The sequence below is a fragment of the Medicago truncatula genome, chromosome 7 (assembly GCF_003473485.1).
Source record: "Medicago truncatula cultivar Jemalong A17 chromosome 7, MtrunA17r5.0-ANR, whole genome shotgun sequence".
In the NCBI taxonomy this organism is placed as follows: domain Eukaryota; kingdom Viridiplantae; phylum Streptophyta; class Magnoliopsida; order Fabales; family Fabaceae; genus Medicago; species Medicago truncatula.
The window spans coordinates 45,547,747-45,572,937 of record NC_053048.1 but is presented as its reverse complement, the minus strand read 5'-3'; the positions used below and the strand labels follow the sequence as shown (position 1 = coordinate 45,572,937).

The 25,191-nt window shown below is 31.4% G+C and overlaps 2 protein-coding genes across 3 annotated transcripts; both read left to right on the top strand.

Moving 5' to 3' along the window:
• The first annotated feature begins 3,088 nt into the window (after positions 1 to 3,088).
• Positions 3,089 to 6,246, top strand: LOC25499222 (uncharacterized). Of its 2 annotated transcripts, none has more exons than XM_039827398.1 (8): positions 3,089 to 3,366; positions 3,443 to 3,589; positions 3,981 to 4,057; positions 4,173 to 4,305; positions 4,439 to 4,542; positions 5,141 to 5,309; positions 5,430 to 5,669; positions 5,904 to 6,246. In XM_039827398.1, exons 1-7 carry the CDS (start codon positions 3,184 to 3,186, stop codon positions 5,664 to 5,666), a joined length of 1,050 nt encoding a protein of 349 aa, XP_039683332.1. In that variant the 5' UTR covers positions 3,089 to 3,183; the 3' UTR covers positions 5,667 to 5,669; positions 5,904 to 6,246. The 2 variants fall into 2 exon arrangements, with proteins under 2 accessions (XP_039683332.1, XP_024625369.2); XM_024769601.2 differs by having other exon boundaries at positions 5,899 to 6,246.
• Positions 6,247 to 18,066: 11,820 nt separating this feature from the next.
• On the top strand, positions 18,067 to 21,213 carry LOC25499219 (F-box/kelch-repeat protein OR23). The gene is made up of 2 exons (XM_013594398.3): positions 18,067 to 19,079; positions 20,634 to 21,213. Exons 1-2 carry the CDS (start codon positions 18,106 to 18,108, stop codon positions 20,923 to 20,925), a joined length of 1,266 nt encoding a protein of 421 aa, XP_013449852.1. The 5' UTR covers positions 18,067 to 18,105; the 3' UTR covers positions 20,926 to 21,213.
• Positions 21,214 to 25,191: the final 3,978 nt, after the last annotated feature.

Below are 25,191 nucleotides of genomic sequence, written 5' to 3'. Positions count from 1 at the left end.
TGAATATTATCGTCGTTGGATGTACGATAGGACGTTTCCGAGAAGAACTGGACTAAAACCGCAATTTGTCGAAGGAGTTGACGGATTTATTTCATGGGCATGGGAGCAAGAAATATGTAGAGATGAGGGAGGAATTAGATGTCCGTGTCTAAAATGTAGGTGTAGACATATAATTACCGATCCTGGAGATGTGAAGAAACACCTAAAAAAAGTTGGTTTTATGCCTAATTATTGGGTTTGGACATATAATGGTGAAATGTTTCAGAATTTTGGGGTAGGGGTCAATGCACAAGCTTCTACTAGCCATGGTGAAACAAATGTGGAAACAAATGTGGAATACAATGAAGATGTCAACACAGAACAATTCAACATGATGGATGATATGGTTGCGGATGCTTTAGGGGTGGAATTGTCTTACGGTGAAGATGTTGAAGATGATGAAGAGGAACAACCCCCGAATGAGAAGGCGCAAAGATTTTACCGATTGTTGAGTGAAAGTAATACACCTTTGTATGAAGGGTCTTCGCACTCTAAGCTATCTATGTGTGTGTGGCTTTTATCTCATAAGTCGAATTATCTTAATCCTGATGATGGTATGGATGATATTACGAAGATGTTGAAGGCCGTGACTCCGTTCAAAGATAATCTGCCAATGAATTATCATGCTGCGAAGAGGTTGGTGATGAAGTTAGGAGGAGTATGATCGTCAGCTATCGGAGGCGCTCTCCCGTGGATGCTCTGTTGATGAAGCTCTCACACTTCGTGCATGGACGAAAGTTGCTGGTGAGAAGAAGAAGGGGCGATTGTACGGTGCAGGAAACCTAGCTGGAAACTACCGCAAGGGTGTTGCTACCACTCTAAAGTTGACCCTTAATGCTGGGGAGGGCTCTTCTCGGCAACCTGAGCTCACTCCAGAAATGCGGGATCTGATCACTAGGTTGACTCAAGAACAGCTTGCTGCCCATATGCAAACCCAGCAGGACCTGATCCATGAGGTGGTTAGGAAGCAACGAGAATTCCTAGACTCTCAGTTGGACACATTTAGGCAAGAGCAAGGCTGGAATATGAATGAGCAAGGTGTTGGGCAGCAGAGTGGAAGCCGAGAGAGTGTGAGGGCTCCTCCAGTGTGTGATGATGATGCGGATGACCCCTATGAAGTGTATGGTGAGGGCGAAGAGGATGATGATGTCGACGACCTCGAGATGGATGATTGATGCTTATGATGCTTGTTGTGTGTTTTCTTTACTATTATATTATGGTTTGTATGATTTTGGGAGGTTTTCCATGCTTCCCGGCACAATATTTATTTTCCTGCACGGTTTGTAATATTATTAAGTACACTTTCTATTTCATGCATTTTAATTAGATTTATTAGTGTTTGTGTGATTAAACTTTATTGATATGCATTTAATTGTGTTTTAAAAAAAATTAATTTTTTAAATATATATTTTTTAATTAAATTGATTTTTTAACCATTTAATTGTATTACAAAAAACAATTAAAAAAAACGATTTTTAAATTAATTTAAATATATTTTATTAATTAATAAAAAAAAAACGTTTTCATTAAAATAATATATTTTTTTTTAAAAAATATGGACATTTGCCAGGGGTTAAACCCCTCGCTTTGTCCCTCGTTTTTTGCTGTTGTCACTTCAGTCAGTGCCGGCGCAGAGGTGTCAGTCGTGTCAGTGGTGCGGGAAAGCTGCAGACGAAAGTGAGGGGACATGCCAGGGGTTCTGCCAGGGAGAAAGCGTTGCCTTTTGCCAGGGGTTCTGCCCCTCGTTTTTCTGCCAGGGGTGTAGCCCCTGGCAAAGCGTTTGCGATGAGCGCTTTTGCCAGGCCATCTGCCCCTCGTTTTTTCCCTCACAAATGTCCCATTTGCCAGGGCTTTTGTCCTTTTGACAGGGATTTTGCCCCTGGCAAAAGGCAATGTTCCTTGTAGTGGAATGTCTTATGGATCAGAGAAACTTGATTGCTGTTCTAGAGTATATTGAATACTTTTGTGATCGAGTTGCTAATCACCTTTATCTCATTGGATCCCAATGGTATATTTTAAACATAAACATAATAGCATGTGATTTTATCGTCAAGCTATCCTTCTCACTCTCCCAATCACCCATGTTGGCATTCTTTAAGGGAGTAACAATGTTTATTATATTAGAAAGGAAAGAACCAGGTAGAATTGTGTAATTAGAAACCAAAGATTTATCGGTCGATTCAAAACAGATACGTTGTATCATGTGGACACCATCAATGCCTTATTTGACTATAAATACACCGGTAACACTTAGATGATCTTGAATTTGGTGACTTTGTTTCTATATCTCTTCTAACCAATAATTCTCTTTCATCAAAATAATTAATTTTAATCACTCATGTTCTCTCTCATCTAAAATACACTAGAGTCACCAAAATCACCAAAATGCAAATCCCATAAACACACGCCCATTCGCAGCCAAAAGGCTGCCTGTGTGGAAGTAGGGGCACCAGAGAAGTTTGAATGTACTGCAGCGAATCTAACATCCCCTTCACAAAACAAAACCATTGAGGATCATGTTTTGTAGGGCCCGTTTAGGACTTTGTATGAAAAGTAGTTTGGTTGTAGTCTTAGCTTAAGAATTGCACTCTTAGATCCATCCAGTTTGTAAAGGGTAAATATTTAGAGGTTTATTTATAGTTCTTGAAAATACGGGAAAAGATGTTAAAGAAGAAACTTTACCCTTCCATTTAGGACCATAGTGATGTTATGAGGAAGAAAGGGATTAGAGTTTATTGGTGGAGCGAGAAGGTATCCCAAGTAATATTTGGTCTAGTGAAGGTTTAGTTTTTTGGGTAGTTGTTGCCTTATTGGGTTGTAAATTTATTGTCGGGGAAGTGAGTTGCATGAAAATATTTTTGTATCGGTATCATAGTTGTACTTAATAAAAATTAGGAATATTGTTTAATTTTATTATTTTCCAACACCTTAATTAATAAGTCAAAACTATGTTCAATTATTTTTGTTTTACACTTATTTTGGTTTTTTTTTTTTTTTTTTTTTTTAATTTATAATAGAAGTTATGACCTAATTTGATCCATGTATATGATCCCACTTAATAGGCTAAACTTGGTTTTTGTTTTTGCTGCAATTGTAAGTACAAAAAGCAAACCATTACTCTAAAATTTTGTATCTAAAGTCTCAATGTTGTTCAGGGAAGTTCCCCCAGAAGTGAACGACGATATCGCTAGCTTATGTTACATTGGTTCATGGTATAATGAACTTCCAGCTTTGAAGATGGTTATGTCACAATTTTCTTTAAAATACGGTGAAGAATATATAGATGAAGTTAACAAGTTCAAGGCAGATTGTGGTGTTAAGGAGGAGGTTATGTGAATATTAAGCTTCTTTTATGTTTTTCTCTTTGTGGATAAAACATCTTATACATACAGTTTTGCTGCAGGTAATAGAGTTATTGTTAGTTCCGAAGCCATCAATTGAGAAACGAAACAAACTTATAAAGCAAATAGCCAATCGGTTTGTGTTTAACTGGGATCCAATCTCTGTTATAAACAATGCGTCTTCTGCCTATGAAGACCCAATGTCACATGTATGTTTTACCAATTCAAATGTTGGACTGTCTTTGCAAATGTCTTTATAATTTTTAATCATTAACCTATTTTATTTTAAAACTTTAGATTTGTGGTAAATAATCCTTACAATTTACTACATTAAGCAAATTTATTTTCTCTGGAATTTTTTTGTTCAATTATATTTGCATGTGCATGTGTATTTGGTTTATATCTTTCACTGCTCTTCATATGTTTGTTTCATAATGCTTCCTCTCTATACTGACTGCTTAATAAACGGGGTTTTTAATGGTTGGTGAGCTTTAGAGATTAGTTTTCAAAAGAATAAATTGATTATGGTTTCTTTTTTAATGTTTTTAAATCTCGTACGTCATTACCGTTTCTTTAACATGATCTTTTCCCATGATGTAGATAAAAATCCACTCAATGTTGATGCTTTTTAACAAGATCCCATGTTCTAACAACAAGCAATTCGAGATCTCCACCTGGTAATGTTTATATACATTTGACCTTTTGAATGTATTTTTCTTTCCCTAAACAATAAAATGGAAAGTGTTACACCCTATTTAATAAAATTATTTATCTGTAAATCTTACATTTCAGCAAGTCTTTGCTGGAAAAGACAATTGTAGATGCACAATCTCTTATTAACACAAAGGAGAAGAAGATGGATGATATGCGAGATAGCATTTTTCAGCTACTCGTGTATCGGTATAAAATTGAAGCTTACACTGTGGTATACCCATCTACTCTTGCATCTCTTTATATTTAAGAATTTTAAACCAATGTCTTAGGAGATAGAGATAGAATGGAAGTCTTTGGGCATTTCTTATTTTGAAACGTTTTTCTTGACATGGTTATTTTTGCAGGCAGAATATCTTCTTGATCAGAAAAATTTGTGTCAGATTCTACGATATATTACATATTTTTCTCAACAAATTGTTCATCATCTTCCTTACATTGAATCACGAAGGTATGTTTTAAACGTAAATATTGTTTACTAGCTTATCATTTCATTGGATTTGTATGATAACGTGTGATTTTATCATCATGCTAACCTTCTGACTCTGCCAATCACCTAAGCAGCGCAGTCCACATTCTTTAAATATATGGAGTAACACTATCTATATATTAGATAGGAAAGATCCTAATACATTTGTGTAATTAGAAACACTTGGTGCAGTTTACAAACCAAAGAAATATTTGGGCAAAGTGGGCATATAAGTATGTGAAAATTGACACCGTTGGATCAATATTTAATGGCTGAGATCGACCACTGCGTGAAGCAGTTACAACAGGGGATCTAGGTCCATCGTTTTAGATAGTTGTGAGTAGAAAAATTAATTGTTGGGGAACAAAATTTAATTTAAATATCTTTGCCTCGATAAGTCAACACCATGTTAAATTAAACTTTTTACACTTGTTTAAGTAGTTTTAATTTATTTTTTTTTATTTTTTTTTATAGTTTTAGGTGAATGTTTATAATCAACATTCCACCATAGTTGTAATAAAAGTACAAAAGACAAACTGCTACTCTAGAATTTGGTATCTAAAGTCTCAATGTTGTTCAGGAAAGTTCTCCCAGAAGTGAAGGAACCTATAGCTAGTTTATGTTATGTTGAATCAAGGTATAAGGAACTTCCAGTTTTGAAGAAGCTTATGTCACAATTTTCTTTAAAATACGGAGAAGATTATATATTTAAAGTCAACATGTTAATGGAAGATGGCGTCAAAGAACAGGTTCTATGAATATTTCAAACTTCCTTTGTGTTTTGTGTTTTGAGGATAAAACGTCTTATACAGTTTTCATTTGTGTTTTGTTTTTTGCGGATACAACGTCTTATATGGATTCAATTGCAGATAATATCATTGTTCGTTCCGAAGCCACTAGTTGAGGAACGAAACAAACTTATAAGAGAAATTGCTAATCAGTTTGGGTTGAAGGAAAAACTAGTTGAGGAACGAAACAAACTTATAAAGGAAATTGATAATCAGTTCGAGTTGGACTGGATTCCTCGTTCTCTTGATGAAGACACCACATCTTCTCTTAATCAAGACAAAACGTTTTTTGTTTTTGCGAATGACGTTTCAATGTAACATGTAAGTTTTACCAATTTAAATGTTCAAGTGCCTTTGTAATTTTCAATCATTCGCTTTTAAATTAAATCTCTAGATTTATGGTAAACAATCCTTATTGTTTTTTCCATAAAATATTATTATTATTATTATTATTATTTTTTGGCAACTTTCTGTCAACTATATTTGCATGTGCATGTCACTGATTTTTCATTTGTTGGTTACGCCTTCCCCATGTATACTACTTTTGCAGGACAGAAGGATGCAGTTTGATGCTTGAACCTTTTTTTTCTTTAGAGAATTTGATGCTTGAACCTATATATTGAGTTTTGTTTCACATGCTGTTTTTTCTGGTTGATTGTGTTTTCGCTCCTTAATACTTACGTTTAGAAGTTTTTTATTTTCTAAATATTTGGACTATTAAAATTAGTTGTTATGTTCCATAGTAAACGTTTTGGTGGCTTGGAAACTACATACCGATTCGAGAGCTTTAATTCTGATAGTAAATTGTACTGTTTTGTATTCGTCATTGGACCTGCAGACCATGAGACCAAGAATATATATGTGCTGAACTTGATAGGGCAACGACCTTTTTATTGTATGTATTGTTTTGGTATCTGATTTAAATGTGATAATAAATAGACAAACATATCCCGAAGATCATCATATTACAATAACTTTAAAAAATAAGAATGAAGAAACATTCAGAGCTTAATTCATGTCTCGATACAATCTTAATAATGTGGGAAAAACAAAGTGGTGGATGCTAATTATTTTGGGGATTATAGCTATAACCGTTGCTCTTGCTAATAAGCGTGCTACACCATTTTTATCAGTTTTTCTCCTATGCTTATTATTATTATTTTATTTTATTTTTACGCTTAATTGTATATAAATATATCAAATTTTTATATATAATAGGATCAAATATCTTTTTGCAAAAAAGACACTTTTTTTTCCAAGTATCCTAGTGGTTGGAGCTCACACATTTTAAATGTGGAAAACTGGAGTGTCTGTGGTTCGCGCATTGTCTCTACAAATTGAGTTAAGGTCATGGGGACACATAAGACACTTTTTATAGTGTCAAATGTTGTTTTTACTGTGACGAGTAGTTGCTACTTTTTATGTGATTTATTTCAATATTTTAATCTTTAAAAATAGTAGAACCGCAAAGAGAGGGTACCTATTTGATACACTCTTACTCTTCTCATTAGGTATACATCTTCTTTTCTCCAGAAAGAGAGTACACCCTATTAAGTACTGATGTTTATGGAGTTAGGATACTTCCATTGTGGGTGATCTAACTCTAAGTCTTGACGACCTTGCAAGTACTTATGCTTATGGAGTTAGGATAGTCTCATTGTTGATGGTCTAATTCTTTACGACCTTGAAAGAGCAACATTGATATTAGCATTTTATAACGTTTAACTTTTTTTTTGTATGAAATAGTCTAGTGGCTAAAAATTCACTACGAATAAGTGGAGAATCCAGAGTACAAACCACAATCCTTGCACGCTACAACGTCTCTGCCAACTAGTTATGCTCACGGGAATTAATGTAAATGTTTAACCTTAGTTTATTTTATATAATTTTAGCACCAAAGCGATTATTTAAATTGATGTGTAGGGGTTGAAATTAGTCACCTTTGAAATGTGGCCAATGCGTTGAGGGCCCCTAATTAGCCATGGTTTAACCATGACAAAATTGTGGACTTTGTTCGATAGTCCGGCTTGCATAGGCTATGGGCACCCATGAATCATACAATATTGAAATTTGGGACTCAATTAAAAAGAATTTGGTCAAAATTAACTGGGAACCCTTTTAAAGAAAAGAGAGAAGGCATGCTAAAATTTGAAGCCAGGTCATTTTATATTGTTTGATACGATTGGAAATATAACGAAACTAAATCAAATGAAAGAAAGTTATAACTTTTCTCTTTAGGAGCATCAAACAAAGGTGAGTTTAAGCCGCTATGATAAGCAACCTTTTAATTTATTCTAAAAATAAATTAGAGGGTTTGTGTATTTTTATTTTTAGAAATAACTGGAGCCCTTAAACTTCCTAAACTTCTAATATGGCTTTTCTTCCGCCAATCAAAACACGCATTCACGTAGGTTGATTATAACCATTGGATATTGATTGTACGATTTAAGAAAGAAAAAAAATATTTGATTTTTATTTTATAATTTAAACTATCGAGTTTTAATTTGGACTGATTTTCATTACTCGGTTTTCAATGCATGAATGCGTGTCTACAAGTAGGGAAACCTGGTCTTTAAACTCCGACATAAATATATTTTTTTTTTTCGGTTATATACATTTTTTCCTTCTATTTTATAAAAATTGATGTTTTAGTCTTCATTTTTAAAAATTGAATTTTGGACCTTATCATGATGAACTCATCCTAAATATCATTCGATCAAGATTGCATAAGAAAATATGGACCATCCAGTTCAGAACTCTTCATTGTCTTGGAACCTTCATCCTGTTATGTTGGCTCTTGAAAATAACTATTAACGTCTCTCTAGTGCAATTTTGTTCCATAGAAATCAATTTCGCCTTCATAATAAGGTTACCAATCTCCATTATATCATTTTTTGAAAATTCGATATCTGGTGGAAGGATCAACTAATTCAGGGGATTTAATCTAATTGACCACTTGCGATACCCTATTTAAGGTTAGATCATAGCTTTATATATGGACTTAGCTAACCAAAATTGACACCAATTAAAATCAAATTTAAAACCTTGAGAGAAACATACTCCAAGGTATTAAGCCAACAATAGTAGACCAACTCAACTAGATTTCGAATCTATTATCTAATTAAGAGGTACTTCACTGTGTCTTTTTGTTGTGGTCGTATTTGCACCACTATTTTCAATTCACAGTCATCCTAGAAAAGCTCCTTCAATTATTAAGGTGAGTGAGAAAGCTCCTCATTGTGTTTGATTTAAGCGTAATACAAATGGTTGCTCTTCTTGTTATGGCATTTTTTTTGGTATTTTATAGCTTCAATTGTTGGTTATTATTTTTCATTGGGAATGTGACTGTTTTTTAAGCTAACTTAACGACCACTATATTATATTCATTGAAATTACTTTCGATAAAGGTTGATGTTGTTTTTGGCTGGAATTTTTTATTTCTTTATTGTGGTGAAGACTTTCAATAATTCATAATCTATTTCTTTTGGAGAATAAAAATAACGTAAAAAAAAAAAAAAAAGCATAAAAACAGGTGGGGCAATGTTTTGCAATTGTACTCTCAATTTTCTTTTTTCAGGTAACGAAAAAAATTTCAAATAAAATTAGTTATTCTCATTTTATTAAAAAAAATATATTTTAATTTATCCTTATTTATTAAGTTTATTAGGTCTGCAGCAACTTAACCTAATAATTTCCCTCTAAAATGCTGCATTAGGTTAGCAGCAATTTAACCCAACAAATTTACCTCTCCTCACTGAGCTTTTCATTCCTATCATGTTGTGTCATCGTCTGTATATATCTACTGTTTCTATAGTTTTTTTTTTTTTGACAAATTGTTGTACACTTATTTAATACGTTTACAAACTCGGCTACCCTAATTCTATGCAAACTCGAGGTTTTCCATGACCCTGGTGAACACCTCGAGGTTACCTAAACTTTTTATGACCAAATTTTTTTAATAGATAATTTATTTTTTAAATAATATATGGATAGAGAAAACTTTAAATAATTATTTGGTTAAAATTAAATTATTTATTTAATCAATTTTATATATACGAAATTTTGTTCTTACATGTGTCCATTATATATATTCACTAGTATTTAGACCCGTGCAATGCACAGGAAGTTAGATATGACATTGATTAATAAATAAGGTAATCGTAAATGAAACAATAATAGTTGTAAGTGAGCATGAATTAACGTGTCCAAAATAAAACCAATAAAAACTTGAAGTAATTTAGAATTCTCGTTATTACATCGGATAACCAAATAAAAATAACCAAATGCAACTACTAATATAAGTTTGGCTTGAGTAATAATATACAAATTTGTGGATAATAAAGACGTATCAATTCTCAACAATTGAATCGGTAAAACTAAGTTTTGTGTCCATGATTTTTGCTGATTCCAAATTGAAAATTCATCATAAAGATGATGATCAACCTGACATGAAATAAAATAAATTTGTATGATTATACACGATTAATTTAAATGGCATAAGGAGAAATACAAATTACATAACCATATAAAAAAGTATAAGAAAAATGCATAATATATTGTTAATTTGTGAAACAAATTTAGTTGATAAGTTTTGGCTTTTTTGTCAACAACAAAATTCTAAATATTATTTCTTACACACACGTGTGCGCCCACACCCACAGATATATATATATATATATATAGCTAGATAAAAGTGCTTTGAAAAACATAGCTAGATGCACGCAACAATAAACAAATAGAAAATATATACGGATATGTATATGTGTAAATTACCTATCTTAAATTCTGAAAGACTTCTTTGTAGAAAACATTATTAGTTTTGTTGGAGACACGTCCTTCGTCATCGCAAATTAGCATCTTCAGCCCAGCACGTGAAGTAACGCGTGAAAGAGCAACATATAACTGTCCGTGTGAAAATATGGGTTTTGGAAGATATATTCCAACATTTTTAAGAGTTTTCGTTGGCTCTTATTGATAGTCATCGGAAATGAGACCATAATAGGAAACTGTTTACGTTGAAACGTGAAAGGAAGTTTTGTATCAGATGGAGATGGAGACAAAGTCAATCTTGGGATATATACCTTTTGTCCAATACTGTTTCCTGATGTTATCTTTGCCTCAAGTACGAAATTCCCCATTTGTGTAATTATAAGGCGCGTACCATTGGATAATCCTAACGGTTGATCAATATTTCTCAATAACATAATTGGAACTCCAACCTTGAGATTTAACTCATGGTTTGGCACACCTGAAGATTTGACGGTGTTCAAAAATTATGGAGTGAGAATCTGATCAGGACCATTAATATTTTCATCCTGTGTAGACGGACTATCAGCACTTAAGTATGTTTTTTTCTCACCAGAAATCATCGATAAAATGTAATTGTTTAGTGAATCAACAATATCATTGGTAGGTGCTAAAATTGCCCTATCTTAAAAAAAATGAAATATCACTCATATTCTCCAAAAGTGATGGATATGTGCTATTAACAATTGAAGAAATTGGGTCAAAGATGCATTGCCAGTTTTCATCCAATAGTAAAATATAAGAAAATCATACTTAACCAAAAAAAAAATTAATTCCAATAATTATCAATATATAATATATGTGTAATAACGATAGGTTAGTGCATACCCTTTCTTGTAGTTGCAACATTCTTCAATGTTGGGATTTATAAGCAACTTGGTTTCATTGAATGCATTGGCAATCCCATACATACCAATTAAAACGATACACCAAAAGGTATTAGTGATATATATCATTAACAATACAAAGAAATTAAAAATAATTACTTTTAAAAAGATAATCTAATTACCACCAAAAACATTAAGTCGACATAGATGCATAACAACTACAATTGAAAAAGTATTTCCATTTGTGCTCATATAGCTATTCATTTGTTCGGCAAAATGACCCCATAAAGTACAAATGATTGTATTGCTCCTGAAATTTACAAAATAATATTCATTACAGTAAGAATAATAATTAAAAAAAACATCTATATACGTAGTTAAAACAAAGATTAAAAAATAAAAAAAAAATAAAAAATCCACTAACTCAAGGTATTCAAAAGTCAAGTCCAAGATTTTAGTCATTTTTCCTTTTACTTGAACATCCTTAATGTCAGTCATTCCAACCACATGCCCAATGACATCTACAAATAAACATGGTTGTAGAATCATAAAAAAGAAATCATAAAAATCTAAAAATAAGTTAATATTTAATTTGTAAGTTTAGTATAAAGTACTAACCCATTAAAACACCGTTATCAGTACCACCAATAATGTGCTGAAATTTTGTGAAGTTAAACAAATTTGCAGGAATTTTATCATAAGATGTTTTGGTTATAATAGTGCTTCCTATCAAAGTTAGCTTGTATTTGTGATTTGTTGGCTTAAAGTTAGCTTGTATTTTTCGATAGTATATGAAGCACCCTCTTCAATAGAATCTCCAAGTTGTTTGAAATCCTTGCTTTTAATAGAAGCTTGTATCTTTGACAGCTGAAATAAATAAAAATATTATGTGAATTTATGTGAATAAAAAGATAATGAGAATTATAAACCTGAAACAAATTCTTTCAAAAAATAAATAAAGGTGAAACAAAAAAAAACAATAATATAATCATATCAACACGTCCATGTATGGACAGTCATGAATCAAATTAAAAAAATTTCTTTTATTATCAATTTATAAAACTTTTTTTGAAAGACATATTATATTAAACCAGAGCCACCCAAATAGAAAGTGTAGTGAACTCAAAATAACAAAGAAGATTATAGTGCAGAGCAACAACCAAAACAAATAAATCACCACCTTTAAATTTAATAGGCTAATTGTTTTACTAACACGTTCATATATGGTTCTTTTAATTTAATAGGCTAAATTTACTTGTGATGAAAAACAGAATATTTAAATTGTGAAATATATGAATAAATCAAAGATCTTTAATAACAAAATTTATAGGTACAACAGGACCATATACATGACCCATACCTTTTCATCTAGCAAAAGTAATTCAATACTGGATACCTCTTTTGGTTTGTTGAAATCAGGAATTTTCCAAAGATTAATTATACGAACACGTATCTTCCAATCGATTTTTCTAGCAACAATGTCATCAATATCAGTAATATGAGAAGCCACTATTCAACCTACATAGAATTGAAAAGAAATAAATCATAGAAAGGTAGACAAAGTTAAAAATATATATTAATAGAGAGATATTTTAATCGTTGATATAAATAAGAAGTTAGAAATAAAAAAAGAGATTCAAAGCAAAAAAATACGGTACGATTAATTTGAAGCAAGATGATTTAATCGTAAGATGAAGGATAAAGTATGACTTATAAATACTATTTGATGTTACTTATATAGAGAGTTGAGAGATGATTTGTTTGACATAAAGTGACACAGATGTAGACAGAGTTAATTACCAAAGACAAACGTTAGATGAGTTTTTTTTTTCTTTGTTGGCACAAATTTAATGAGAATTTTTTTCAACAAAAGTTTGTTTAGAAAAACATAGTTAACAAAAACAAAAAAAACATATGGGATCGGTGGTTATATTGCCAAATAAATAGAGAAAATAACACTACAAAAAAAATAGAGAAAATAGAAAACAAACTATGATTTCCATCTAACAAAAAACAAAATAAGATTATGAAAGAAAAAAAAAACAAAAAAACAAACTAAGATTATGGAAGAAAAAAAAACGTATTTAGTAGTTTATGGCATAAATATAAAAAAGGTTTGTTCAATTGCTTAAATAAAAATTATTAAATAATAACGTGAAAGAAAAACAAAATAAAATTTTGAAAGAAAAAAAAAACGAAAAAAGAACAAAAAAAACAAACTAAGATTATGGAAGAAAAAAAAACGTATTTAGTAGTTTATGGCATAAATATAACAAAGGTTTGTTCAATTGCTTAAATATAAATTATTAAATAATAACGTGAAAGAAAAACGAAATAAAATTTTGAAAGAAAAAAAACGAAAAAAAAAAAAAAAAAACTAACTAAGATTATGGAAGAAAAAAACACGTATTTAGTAGTTTATGGCACAAATTTAGCGAAAGTTTGTTCAATTGCTTAAAAGTGTATTTAGTAGTTTATGGTACAAATTTAGCGAAAGTTTGTTCAATTGCTTAAATATATATTTAGTAGTTTATGGCATAAATATAACAAAGGTTTGTTCAATTGCTTAAATATAAATTATTATTATTAAATAATTAAATATAAATTATTATTATTAAATAATAATGTGAAAGAAAAACAAAATAAAATTATGAAAGAAAAAAAAACGAAAAAAAAACAAACTAAGATTATTGTTCAATTTCTTAAATATATATTAAATATTAAATAATAATAATAATAATAATAATAATAATAATAATAATAATAATAATAATAATAATAATAATAATAATAATGAGACGTCAATATTAAAATGACAAAATTAACCTCAAATTTTGGCTCCAAAAAGATGTTTAAGACAACTTAAGACCTTTTATAAATAAGATTTTAGATAGATGTTAATAAATCATTTAATTAACTTTGTAAAAAAAAAATCATTTTATTATTATCTATAAGACATATGAATTTTAAATAAATGTTATACATAACCTAAATAATAATGTGATACTATATATGTAACCCGGGCAACGCCGGGTAACTACGCTAGTGTGTATCTGAATCTTGATCGCCAAGGCACAACCCTATAATTTGTTTATATATGAAAAGAAAGAAAAGTAAAATTGTACAAAGAGAATGAACATAATATAAAAACCCACCCTCTGAATACACCACGGTGCGGTGACTTATCCCAATTCTAATCCTCTATTACCTCTCCATCGTTAGGAGGAATCATGTAAGTGCAAACATGGCATTCATTCATCCATCTATGTTGTCTTATTATATATTTTATATTTGTTTTTGTGTTAATTCTCCGATCCAAGAGAAAGTGGTCCTAATAATAATCGGGATTTTGGTCTGGTAAGTAAGTATGATGACGTGATCAAGAATTGTTGAATTAGGTTCTCTCAATTTGTTCTTTTGTATAGCTCTTTAACCACTTTTTTTGGTTACCGCTCTTTAACCACTTGAGCACAAATACTTGGTTATGTCTTAATAAAAACACAATTGAACGATATGCTATTTAGATGATGATTTGGTTATACCTACAGGTCGTCTTGGAGGATAATTGTGAAAGATATCCCAGAATATGTTAGGCCAGATCGACTAAGAGAGTTATTTTCTCGTAAAGGAGAAATCATTGATGTCAAACTTATGCATAACATCAGGTACCTACCTCCTCAAATCATACCTAACCCTAGCTAGCTATCCCACTTTTAATTTACTTGTTTTGTGTTGATAATTTCATTGTCTAAACTCAGATTCAGCCTATTTGCTTTCATTGAATTTGGAACGGACCATGAAGCTCAGGAAGCTGTTCAATGTTTCAACAGAACTTACATTGACACATCTATGATTACTTTCATGTAATGATTTAATATTTTATTACTCAAACTCAAACCACTCTATTATTATGTTCTCAGCTGGTGCCTTTGGATTTCGATTATGGTCCTGCAAATAATGACTTCGCCTAAGAATTCACTGTTACACCAGTTATAATACCACCAGAGTCTCTTGTTATTAAAAAGAGAACAGTTTTTGATCCCTGTCGACTCTTTATCTTTTACGTGCCATCATCAACCATGTATTAAAAAGAAAATTTAGATGGGTTTTTCTATAAAGGAATGCAAATGAATGTTGTGCCAGCCGTACAAAGGCCTTCAAACAATGAAGATGAGTAAGTATAGCATGAATAACATTGCATTCTGATTAGTGTTAAAACTGAAACGTTACTTTTTGGATTATCATGACAATTTATGGTTTGCATGCTGTAGAAATAAGGTTTCAATAGACCAAGGTTCTAAAACACTCAAACAACCAATAGACGAAGAGAGCAAAGTGGTTGAAGTGCCTTTCATGCGTCCTGATACGGTATGTTTATTTAAATAAATTTGTAACTATGACCAATGGCGATATGGAGGACATGTGCGGGAGGAGCCACCGCACAGGGCGTAAAATTTTAGACCCCCCATTTTTCTATTTCTTCTTATAGATGTTCTTGATGATAAAATTCTATTTGAGGAATTGAATGTAAGCCAGGAGTTTTAACAATTGAATAAGTTTTATGATATTGAGTTCTCTTAATACATTTTATTATTTGCTATAATGCATGCATATCTTATAGAATAAATATCAACTATCTTTGTTACGCATCAGCTAAGAGGAGTTTTTGTTAAAACCTTATTTGTGATCTATAGTGTCGCAATTAGATTTCAGTTGAAAATGAATTTTTAACAAATCTTGATTATGAACAGATTATTAATTAGTAATTTTGCAGGAAAAATGCTAGTAGTTTTGATTATTTCAATATTGATTTCAGGTGAAGAAGCAATTGAAATCTGGAAAAAATGTTCCTCTGTCGTTTGGACCAACTGTTTGCTAGAACAGCAGGTGAAAACAATGAATTTCATGATGCAACTATGCTGTCCAATAAAAAGAAGGTGAGCTTTGGAAGGATTGCTGATTAGTATGTCATCAAAGATTCAACGTTTGAAATAGATTTTATTAAGTATTTAGATTCATAAACTTTAGATTGTTTTGTTTATATACTTTCATAATTTTATTTTCTGAAATGGATTTGGTCAACGTCTTTTTGAGGTTTGAAGCAAAATTATAGTTAAGGTCTTTTTAAAGTCTATTTTCTTCAAGGGAAAGTCTATATGTTATGGACACGGATCCTCTCATGCCACATGAGGGTCCTGCCCAATCTTAACTCCAGTGCAGGATATAAACCCCAGTCTCTACATACTGCAACGTCTCCGTCAACAAAGTTACGCTCACGGAGATTATAATGTTTAACCTTGTTTAGTTTATTTTAGATAATTTTACCTCTTATGCGATTTAAATTGATGTGTAGAGGTTAACCGTGACAAAATTTTGGACTTTGTTCATAGTCCAACTTGCAAAGACTATGGGCACCCATGAATCATACAATATTGAAATCTTTTTGGGTAAAATTAATCGGGAACCCTTTTGAAGAAAAGAGAGAAGGCAAACTAAAAATTGAAGCCAAGTCATTTTATAATTGTTTGATACAATCGAAAATGTAATGAATCGAAATCAAATGAAATAAAGTTAAAACCTTTCTCTCATTTGACCCGAATTTTACGGGAGAACATCCACTTCGACGGGTTTGGCTTAATCTTAATCATTTTTATTTGAGATTGTCATGGTAGAATTTTTCAAGCTTCTCATCTTAAGAGTTAATCCCAAGAGGCAACATCTATCGTCGCTGAATTTTTAAACATTTTTAAGCATTAGTCCGCAGTGAATCATTTTTAAGAGTGAAATATTATCTATTATAAGTTCATTTATAAGATTTGGTATGAACTTTTTAAAAGTCTGTTTAGTTTAGTTTTTTTTTTTTTTTTTTTCATTCGATAACGGCAAAAATATGATGGTTATATTTACATTAAAAAAACAATTTTCTTTTGATAAAAGAGATTTGAATCCTCTCAATTATTAAGAAAATTACTTGGATTGTATGAATGATCTTACAATTAAGATGTATTGAATTCTACTCATAATTTTTATAAGTTGCAAAATTTAATGTATTTTATCAATAAGATCACCCATATAATCCGATCAAATTTATTTAAGGGTTAATAGTGTTTTTTACCCCTTTAATATATGTCATTTCCGATTTTCGTCTCTATAAAATTTTCGGTTTGATTTGCACCTTCGTAATTTTTTTTTCTTCCAGAATACCCCCTCCTCCATCCAACTCAGCAAATACGTTGATGTGGCGCTAATTTGACATTTTTTTTTCATTTTTTAATTGGCCATGTGTAAAAAAAAATTTCACATCCGATATTTTTTTAAAAATAAAAAAATCATAAAAATATTAAGATTTTTTTCAAAAAATTAAAAAAATTGAAATTTTTTATGAAGTATAAAAAACAGAAAAATAGTCAGATTTTTAAAAAAAAATTAGATTTGTTCTCAAAAATTTTAAAATCAGATAGGATTTTTTTAAAATTAGAAAAAATCAGAAAATATATTCAATTTTTTTTAAATTAAAAAGATTTTTAAATTTTGGAATTTAATTTTCAAAATAAAAAAAAGGTCAGATTTTTAAAAAAATATTTCTGTAAAAAATTTTAATTTAAAAAATCTGTATTCAAATTTTGAAAAAATTCATATTTATTATTTGAAAATTTTTATTCCACAATTTTTATAAAATATTGGAAAAAAAAAAATCATTTTTCCACAATGATGGCAAAACCCTCTAAATTTGTATCCAAATTTTTTACAGAATATTTTTTTAAAAAAATCTGACCTTTTTTAATTTTAAAAATTTGTTTTTTTTCATATTTTAAAAATTAAATTTCAGAAAAATTTGATTATATTTTCAGATTTATACGAGCGAAAATTGAAAATGACATATATTACAGGCTGAAAACACTATTAACCCTTTATTTAACAATTAAGAAAATCCAATTTGTGGATAAAGAAGAAATCCAAAAAGATTATTAAACGAAAAAGACAAGTAATGTGTAGTGACCCCACTTACATTATCTTGTCCAAGAAGAAAAAGTGAGAAAACGACGCTACCACAAAAAGTAAATAAAATGAACACAACATAATAAAACCAGCGTTGACAAAAAAAAAATAGTAACAAAAACAAAATGAATTCCGATGAGAATTCTGGCGATATCCCTCCATTGTCGACAACGGAGGATTCATCACCACCACCACCACCACCACCATCACCACCATCATCAGTCCTAATCCCAAATCTTCCAAACGAAGTTTCACGAACAATCCTTTCAATGATTCCTTACGCACATCACGCTCGTCTGAAATCAATTTCCAAATCATGGAAATCTGCACTTTCATCAAAATCATTTCTCAACAATCTCTTACTTCATAACCGCAACAGTGTTATTTGTATTTTCCCTCAAGATCCTTCAATTTCCACGCCGTATCTCTTCGACGTTAACGCCGTTGCGTGGTGTCCACTTCCTCCTATGCCGTGTAACCCTCACGTTTACGGTTTGTGTAACTTCGCCGCCGTTCCGTTTGGTTCTCATGTTTACATCATCGGTGGATCGGTTTTCGATACTCGCTCTTTTCCGATTAATCGTCCTTCGTCTTCCTCGTTGGTGTTTCGTTTCAATTTTCGTGATTTTTCGTGGGAGAATCGTGCTTCCATGATTTCACCTCGTGGAAGTTTCGCTTATGCGGTGATTTCGAATCCGGGTGAGATTGTGGTTGCCGGAGGTGGATCCCGGCATTTGGTATTTGGAGCGGCGGGATCGAGGATTAGGGCGGTGGAGCGTTACGATGTGGAGGAGGATCGGTGGGAGGAAATGGATCCGTTGCCGTGTTTTCGTGCCGGGTGTGTTGGATTTGTGGAGAGGGGAGAGAGGGAGTTTAGGGTGGTTGGTGGTTATAGTGGTTCCATGACGGTTTCGGGGGTGTTTCCGGTGGATGAGTATTGTAGAGATGCGGTGGTGATGGGATTGGAGGATGGTTTGTGGCGTGAGGTTGGAGATGTGTGGGGCGATGGGGAGAATGTTAGGGCTGGGAAGATTGTTGTTGGTGATGATGATTGTGGTTCTCCTTTGGTTTTCATGCTTGATGTCAACGAGATTTTCAGGTACTTGCTCATTTTGGGTTTGGTTAATTAATTTGTTGCTATAAGTATTAAGCACTTCTCTGAATCATATGCTTGTTAGATTTTGCTTCAATGTTGTTGATTTGTGTATGAATTTCATACTATTAAGTTTGGTATGTTTAGGCTTTGATTTGTAACATTTCCTCCCATGTTATGCATTGCTGACCGGAAACAATTCAGCGTGAAATCAAGATATATTTTGAATTCCTTGTTGTCTTTTAACACTTAACGCATTTGGACATGTGTTGGAATTTCTTAGACCGACATTTCCCATTCAACTTGTTCATAGCTTTGTTCCAATAATCAGGTATCAAGACAAATGATTATTTCTTAGATGACGTGATGACATGTGTTTTGTGATCAATGTCATTTCCTGACCGGAAGTGTGATCAATGTCATACTATTAAATGGTTGGGCGGGATTGGGTTGTAGAGATTTAGGCTTTGATTCGGATATGACAAAAGAATGTTAGTAGATGTGGGACTGCTTACATCATGTTAATACTTATATTCTAAGCGCTGTAAGCCTGTAACTAATTGTGGCAATGTGCATAAATTATTAGGATAAAAAAGTACATCATGTAGGTGTATTGCTTCATGTGTTTGTCATTCACAGTATTTATTTGTTCATTACTTCTGGTGCAGACAATGTGTATTCTTAAATTAATACTGTAGTATGAAGCATAAACGTTGAGATGTTTGTGATATTGAAATAATTTGATGCACATGAGATTCTCAATTATGGAGACCAGGTGCTGGCATATAGAATAATAGAAATTTAAGACAAATGCTTGCAATCGCATTTATTACTTTGGTATGTGTGAAGTATTGTGTTTTATTGAACTTGAACATTTTTCCTTCTGTGGATCTTGATCAATGTATAGACGAGACATGCATAACCAAAGCTATGCTTTACTGGTCCATGATTATGTGGTGGAGAATGGTCCTACCTTACCTTTCACCAGTCGATTTGAGATACAACCAATGCTCCATTGATTCAACACTGTATAGGAAAATGGATGATGAAGCTTTGGTAGAAAATTGAGACTGAGATAGTTAACCTTTTTGTTTAATTAATTTGCTTATCGATCATCTAGCGAACCAAAAATGGAATGGTTGCCAATTTACAATGCTCCATTGATTCAACACTGTATAGGAAAATGGATGATGAAGCTTTGCTAGAAAATTGAGACTGAGATAGTTAACCTTTTTGTTTAATTAATTTGCTTATCGATCATCTAGCGAACCAAAAATGGAATGGTTGCCAATTTACATTGCTCTTCGTTAGGGCCAATTGGATCCATCACTATGTTGTTTACACACATCCTGATTGGTTTTTGTGCTTTTTAATATATTTTTTACCCATTCATATAAATCCATGTACTGTGTTGTTTGAACTTCTTGCAACCCGTGTACATAGTAGAGCATACAATATCCTTGATGGCTAAGGCTTTGCTTTGTTTGCTTGCAAATTACAATTCCAGAACTTCTGAAGTTGCAAATCTGTGATTCACTTTTTTATTGATACAACTTGCAGATATGAAATGTCCTCAAATCGTTGGGTATACGAGACTTGTGTGCCAAAAAGACCTCCCCGTGGTTCAGCCTTTGGTGTTGTTGTAGTAGCTGGCGAGCTGTATGTATTGACACATTTATATGATGATGATTTCACAGAAAGTCGAAGGTCCAGATCCTATAAGAAGACAGGAACAATGTGCTTTCAAATCTATAATCCGAAAAGGAAGGCATGGAGAACAATGGTCACAAAATCGCCTTTCACTCGCCGTGTAGATATTACTAGTGCTGTATTGAGCACAATTGGTCTGTGAATTGTGGTACATCTTATTTTTATAGTTTAGGCATCTCTGCCAAATTCATTGTGCAGCACTTCATTTGACCACCGGGTTCCATGTAGGTGGCTTATATTTGTATATTTCTGTGTTTAGTACATCTCTTGACTTGATCAGGATATATAGTTCATTTTGTATTAGCTGATACCGTATAAATATGCATATTGATCAGCTATTATTGAAGCGTGTTAAACCTGAAGTACTGAAAATGAATATATTGTAATGGATGGATATATAAATAATTGTGACTTGTAAATTGTTACTTTATTTTAAACTTTTGAGATAAAGTAGATAAAGGAGTTGAGATCATCCTTGTCTGACCCGCGAAGGGTGCTGCACCCTCGAGCTTAGTTTTTTTTATCTGTTTTTGGTTTTTCTTCTTTCATTCTTTAGCCAATGTACCGATAAAAAGAATGTAGTTCTACTTGGCGCACCTCTCCCATCTTATCCTTCTTAACAGGACAACTGATAGGAATGTTTCTGAATCTAAAAAGGTCATTCATCATATGTTATAAGTGTTAAATACCGAAGCATATTATAAAATTTGGTTAAGCATATATTTTTGTAATTTTAATTTGATTGTTTTAATGCAGAATATCATTTAGAATCGTTTGTCATTTAACATAACAAAAACTTCAGTAAAATAAATCATCAAAAAGGTTTTATCATGTATGAGGATTTTGTTTCAAAATAAAATACTGTATAAACTATTTACAGTCCTGTAAAAATGATGTATACATGAAGAAAGAAAAAAAAATGAATGAGTAGTTGGGTTTTCCAGTTTTACACAAAATCGTTGGAGTCAAATTGGTTTTCATTCATTCTTAGTCCAATAATTGACTCAGACCAAGTCATATAACCGATTCTTGATCATATACTAGTTTAAGCAAATTTAAACGTCGTTGTTTCTTTATTTTTGATGAAGTATTCTTCTTGTGATTCTCTGTAGGATCCTTCTTGCATTCGTACACTATTATCAAAGGATGAAATTGACCCCAAAGTCATGAACCATCATCACCTTCTTAGTTTTTGTTTTAGAATATGTTAACGACTACCAATATTTTTCAGAATTGTAGTATTCGTCTTATATTCAAAACGATTGTAGTATTTTACTTTAAAGTATGACTTGACCTTTTCTTATTGTTTTTTTTTTAAAATAGTTTTAGATGTTTAAATAATTTAATAACCAGTTATTCATATCAAATTCCACTTACAAGCAAAAAAAAAGGTTTTATACACATATCAAAAAGAGGTTATAAGACACATATATACAAAAGTAATGTTACAAAATGTAGACCAATAACTTCAAAAATGTACATTGTAATTTTTGAAATATACGACTGCATGAGAATTATGTATAAGAGCATATATTCATCACAAACAAGAGTGTCAAAAATTGTAGTATGTACTATATAATACCAAAACTTAAAAGATACGATGTATGAAAATTATTGCAAAATTTATTCTAACATTCAACTGGTTTTTTCTAAAATAAAGAAAGTATTTAGTCTTCTTGATTTTCAAACATTTGGTACGCGTGGACTATAGGCTACAGCATACATACCTTAAAATGAAACCATTCGCGGTCAAATAAACGTTTCAAACAATGTTATGTTAAGGAAACAACATCGGAGACAGGTCTATATAAAGATCCCTTCATAACATTTCATATCACAAACTCATTAATATTGCAGTTCTATACCAAAATAATTAATCACATTACTACAAAATACAAAAGGAACCTTTTTTCCTTCTTTAATTAATTTGTTTTATTGACTTACTTTGGAAGAGAAGATACATGGCTTTCTCTCATAAGAAGATGCTTTTCACAGTTCAACAGATTTTGTTGATCTTGTTTACCATTTTTATTGCTTCTCCTCAATCTGGAGTTGCTTGCAGACCATTGTTAGTACATAATGATCAATGGTCGAGTGAATATGGGCTTGTTTGGCAATTGCTTGCAAACAGCCCTGCGCCACCGTCCGGCGGAGGAGAACCCACTCATCCCTGAATCATTTTTTCCATATAGACAAAAGTTTGTAAATTAATGGTTACATTAATTTTTTTGAACTTCTGACTTAAATTAAGTTCATTCAGTGTTGCTTATAGTTCACTAACCGAACTAACTTGAAATAAGATGTATTAATTTGTTGGCTTCGATCCCTTTTGTAATAAAAAAAAAAAATGTATTCATTTGCGATTAAATGTTTTTTTGGTACAATTTATTATTAGAGTGATTTAATTTGTACATAGGCATAAGTTCATTTTTTATTGCTGCATATACACACTTACAAATCAATCGCGATTAACCTCAAATTCTTAAGAGCTCGCATGAGGTTGGAGTAATTAGTAATTACATTAATCTCCTTTGCAAAACTTTCACTAGTGTATATAGATTATTTCCTATATTATTGAATTTTAGCACTGCACGTAAACCTTTTTACATACCAGATTAATGTTCATTTTAGTTCTCTAAAATGTTATTTATTTACTTATTTTAAAAAAGGGATTCTCTCAATACAAACAAGATTTGTGCAAATTGATAAGAATCAATCGACATAGTGACAGAATAAATTCGACCATTATGAAGAGTAGACAAGGGATGTACCGACGAAAAATTTCACTATTAGGTTGCATATTGGCCTTTAGCTTTTGAAAGCTAAATATCCGAATTATAGCAATTTAATTGCCACAAACGTGTCTCTCCGGGTGCATTTCGTCTACTACAAAAAGGAACGACATAACATTACAAATCTAATTGTATGGTGTTTGAATCTTAAAACTATTTTAGGGACGGGATATAAATTGAAGGCAAGATATTGGACAAAAACTGAAATTTTGTCCCATTTATAAATTGTCTAAAGCTTTGTTTGTGAGTCTGGAGGAGAAGGGAATTGAGAGTTTGGAAAGAAAAAAAAAAGGAAGGAATGAGTGGAAGAAATATAGGACATTGGGAGGAGAGGGCTATAGGGGTTTATTTTTCTTCAAAATATAAAACTCTTCCTATTTGGGGAACTAAATAATTGTATTGGTAGAAAGTTTTGGGGGATTTTTGGGCGGGTTTATATGAATTCTTCAAATATAATATGTCGTCATAATATTCTTAAAATTAAAAATATATTAATCATAAGCAATAATTTATCACTAAAAAAAACCATTAATTTATCACTCTCTTAAAAAATACACTTTCAAAAAATGTGAAAGATTTATCAAATTTTCCCTATATCCCCCCTCACCCCCCAAAGCTATTCATTCCATTCCCTTCTCTCTTCAAACTCGCAAACAAAGCCTAAAAATACCAAAATAGTATTGTCTATCAAAAATTGTATAAGACCAAAAGTTATTCATTATATTGTTCTATCTTATATGGTGTTGTTCTGTCTTGTGCTTTTATGTCAAATACTTACTCTTTAAAACATCAAATGCATCTGCACTAAACGAATAGTTACTCATCGACGTGTAATATTAAAATCTATATCGAAAATAAATGAGTTTAAGCTAGATATTTCCCTATTTTAATTATATCATTTATTTAAATTATTGTATTCACAATTTTATCTTTATTAAAATATTTAAAGATTTTTCTAAACAAAATCAGTTTAGTCCCATTAAAATAGAAACAATTCCGCTGTTCAACAAGAACTAATATATACATATGTGATAAAATAAACATACAATTAAAAACAATAAAAAGCAGACAGACGGATTATTTATCTCGTGATATATTCATAAGATATAGAAGATTTAAATCTATCAAACGGTTCTGAATTAGATCTATTCAATTCTGTCCATTTTTTGTCTGAACGCCGATTTATAATAACATATTAAATAAAACAAACACATAAAATTCTAATGCACACATTTTGCATCTAAGCGAGTACTTGAAGATATATCTCCCGTGAAATGAACATGTGTGAAACCAAAAGAATAAATAAATCCTTAGCTAGAATGAACACTACCATGTTGGTTTGACTTGTTAACTGCTCGTGGTTTGAAGATATTTAAATTGACTTTTAATTAAAACTGAATCTTAAACAAGTAACTTGGACGCGCCAAACATCTAATTAAGTATGAGTCAAAGGAGAAAGTCAAGCTGTAGTTCAAATTTATTGAATAAAATATTAAATTTCCATGCAGTTAGTTTTACATGCATTTACAAAAGAAATAATTGTAAATGCATGTAATACTTGAAAATTTAATAATTTACAAGTATTTCTTTGATATCATAAATATTTTAACTTTTAT

What these genes read in the sequence shown, in the direction of transcription:
- LOC25499222 (XM_039827398.1), top strand. Translation starts at nt 3,184, where the DNA reads ATGTTGTTCAGGGAAGTTCCCCCAGAAGTGAACGACGATATCGCTAGC. An exon ending in CCTTACATTGAATCACGAAG is followed by an intron (nt 4,543 to 5,140) that starts GTATGTTTTAAA and finishes AATGTTGTTCAG; the next exon opens with GAAAGTTCTCCCAGAAGTGA. An exon ending in AAGATGGCGTCAAAGAACAG is followed by an intron (nt 5,310 to 5,429) that starts GTTCTATGAATA and finishes ATTCAATTGCAG; the next exon opens with ATAATATCATTGTTCGTTCC.
- LOC25499219 (XM_013594398.3), top strand. Translation starts at nt 18,106, where the DNA reads ATGAATTCCGATGAGAATTCTGGCGATATCCCTCCATTGTCGACAACG. An exon ending in GATGTCAACGAGATTTTCAG is followed by an intron (nt 19,080 to 20,633) that starts GTACTTGCTCAT and finishes TACAACTTGCAG; the next exon opens with ATATGAAATGTCCTCAAATC.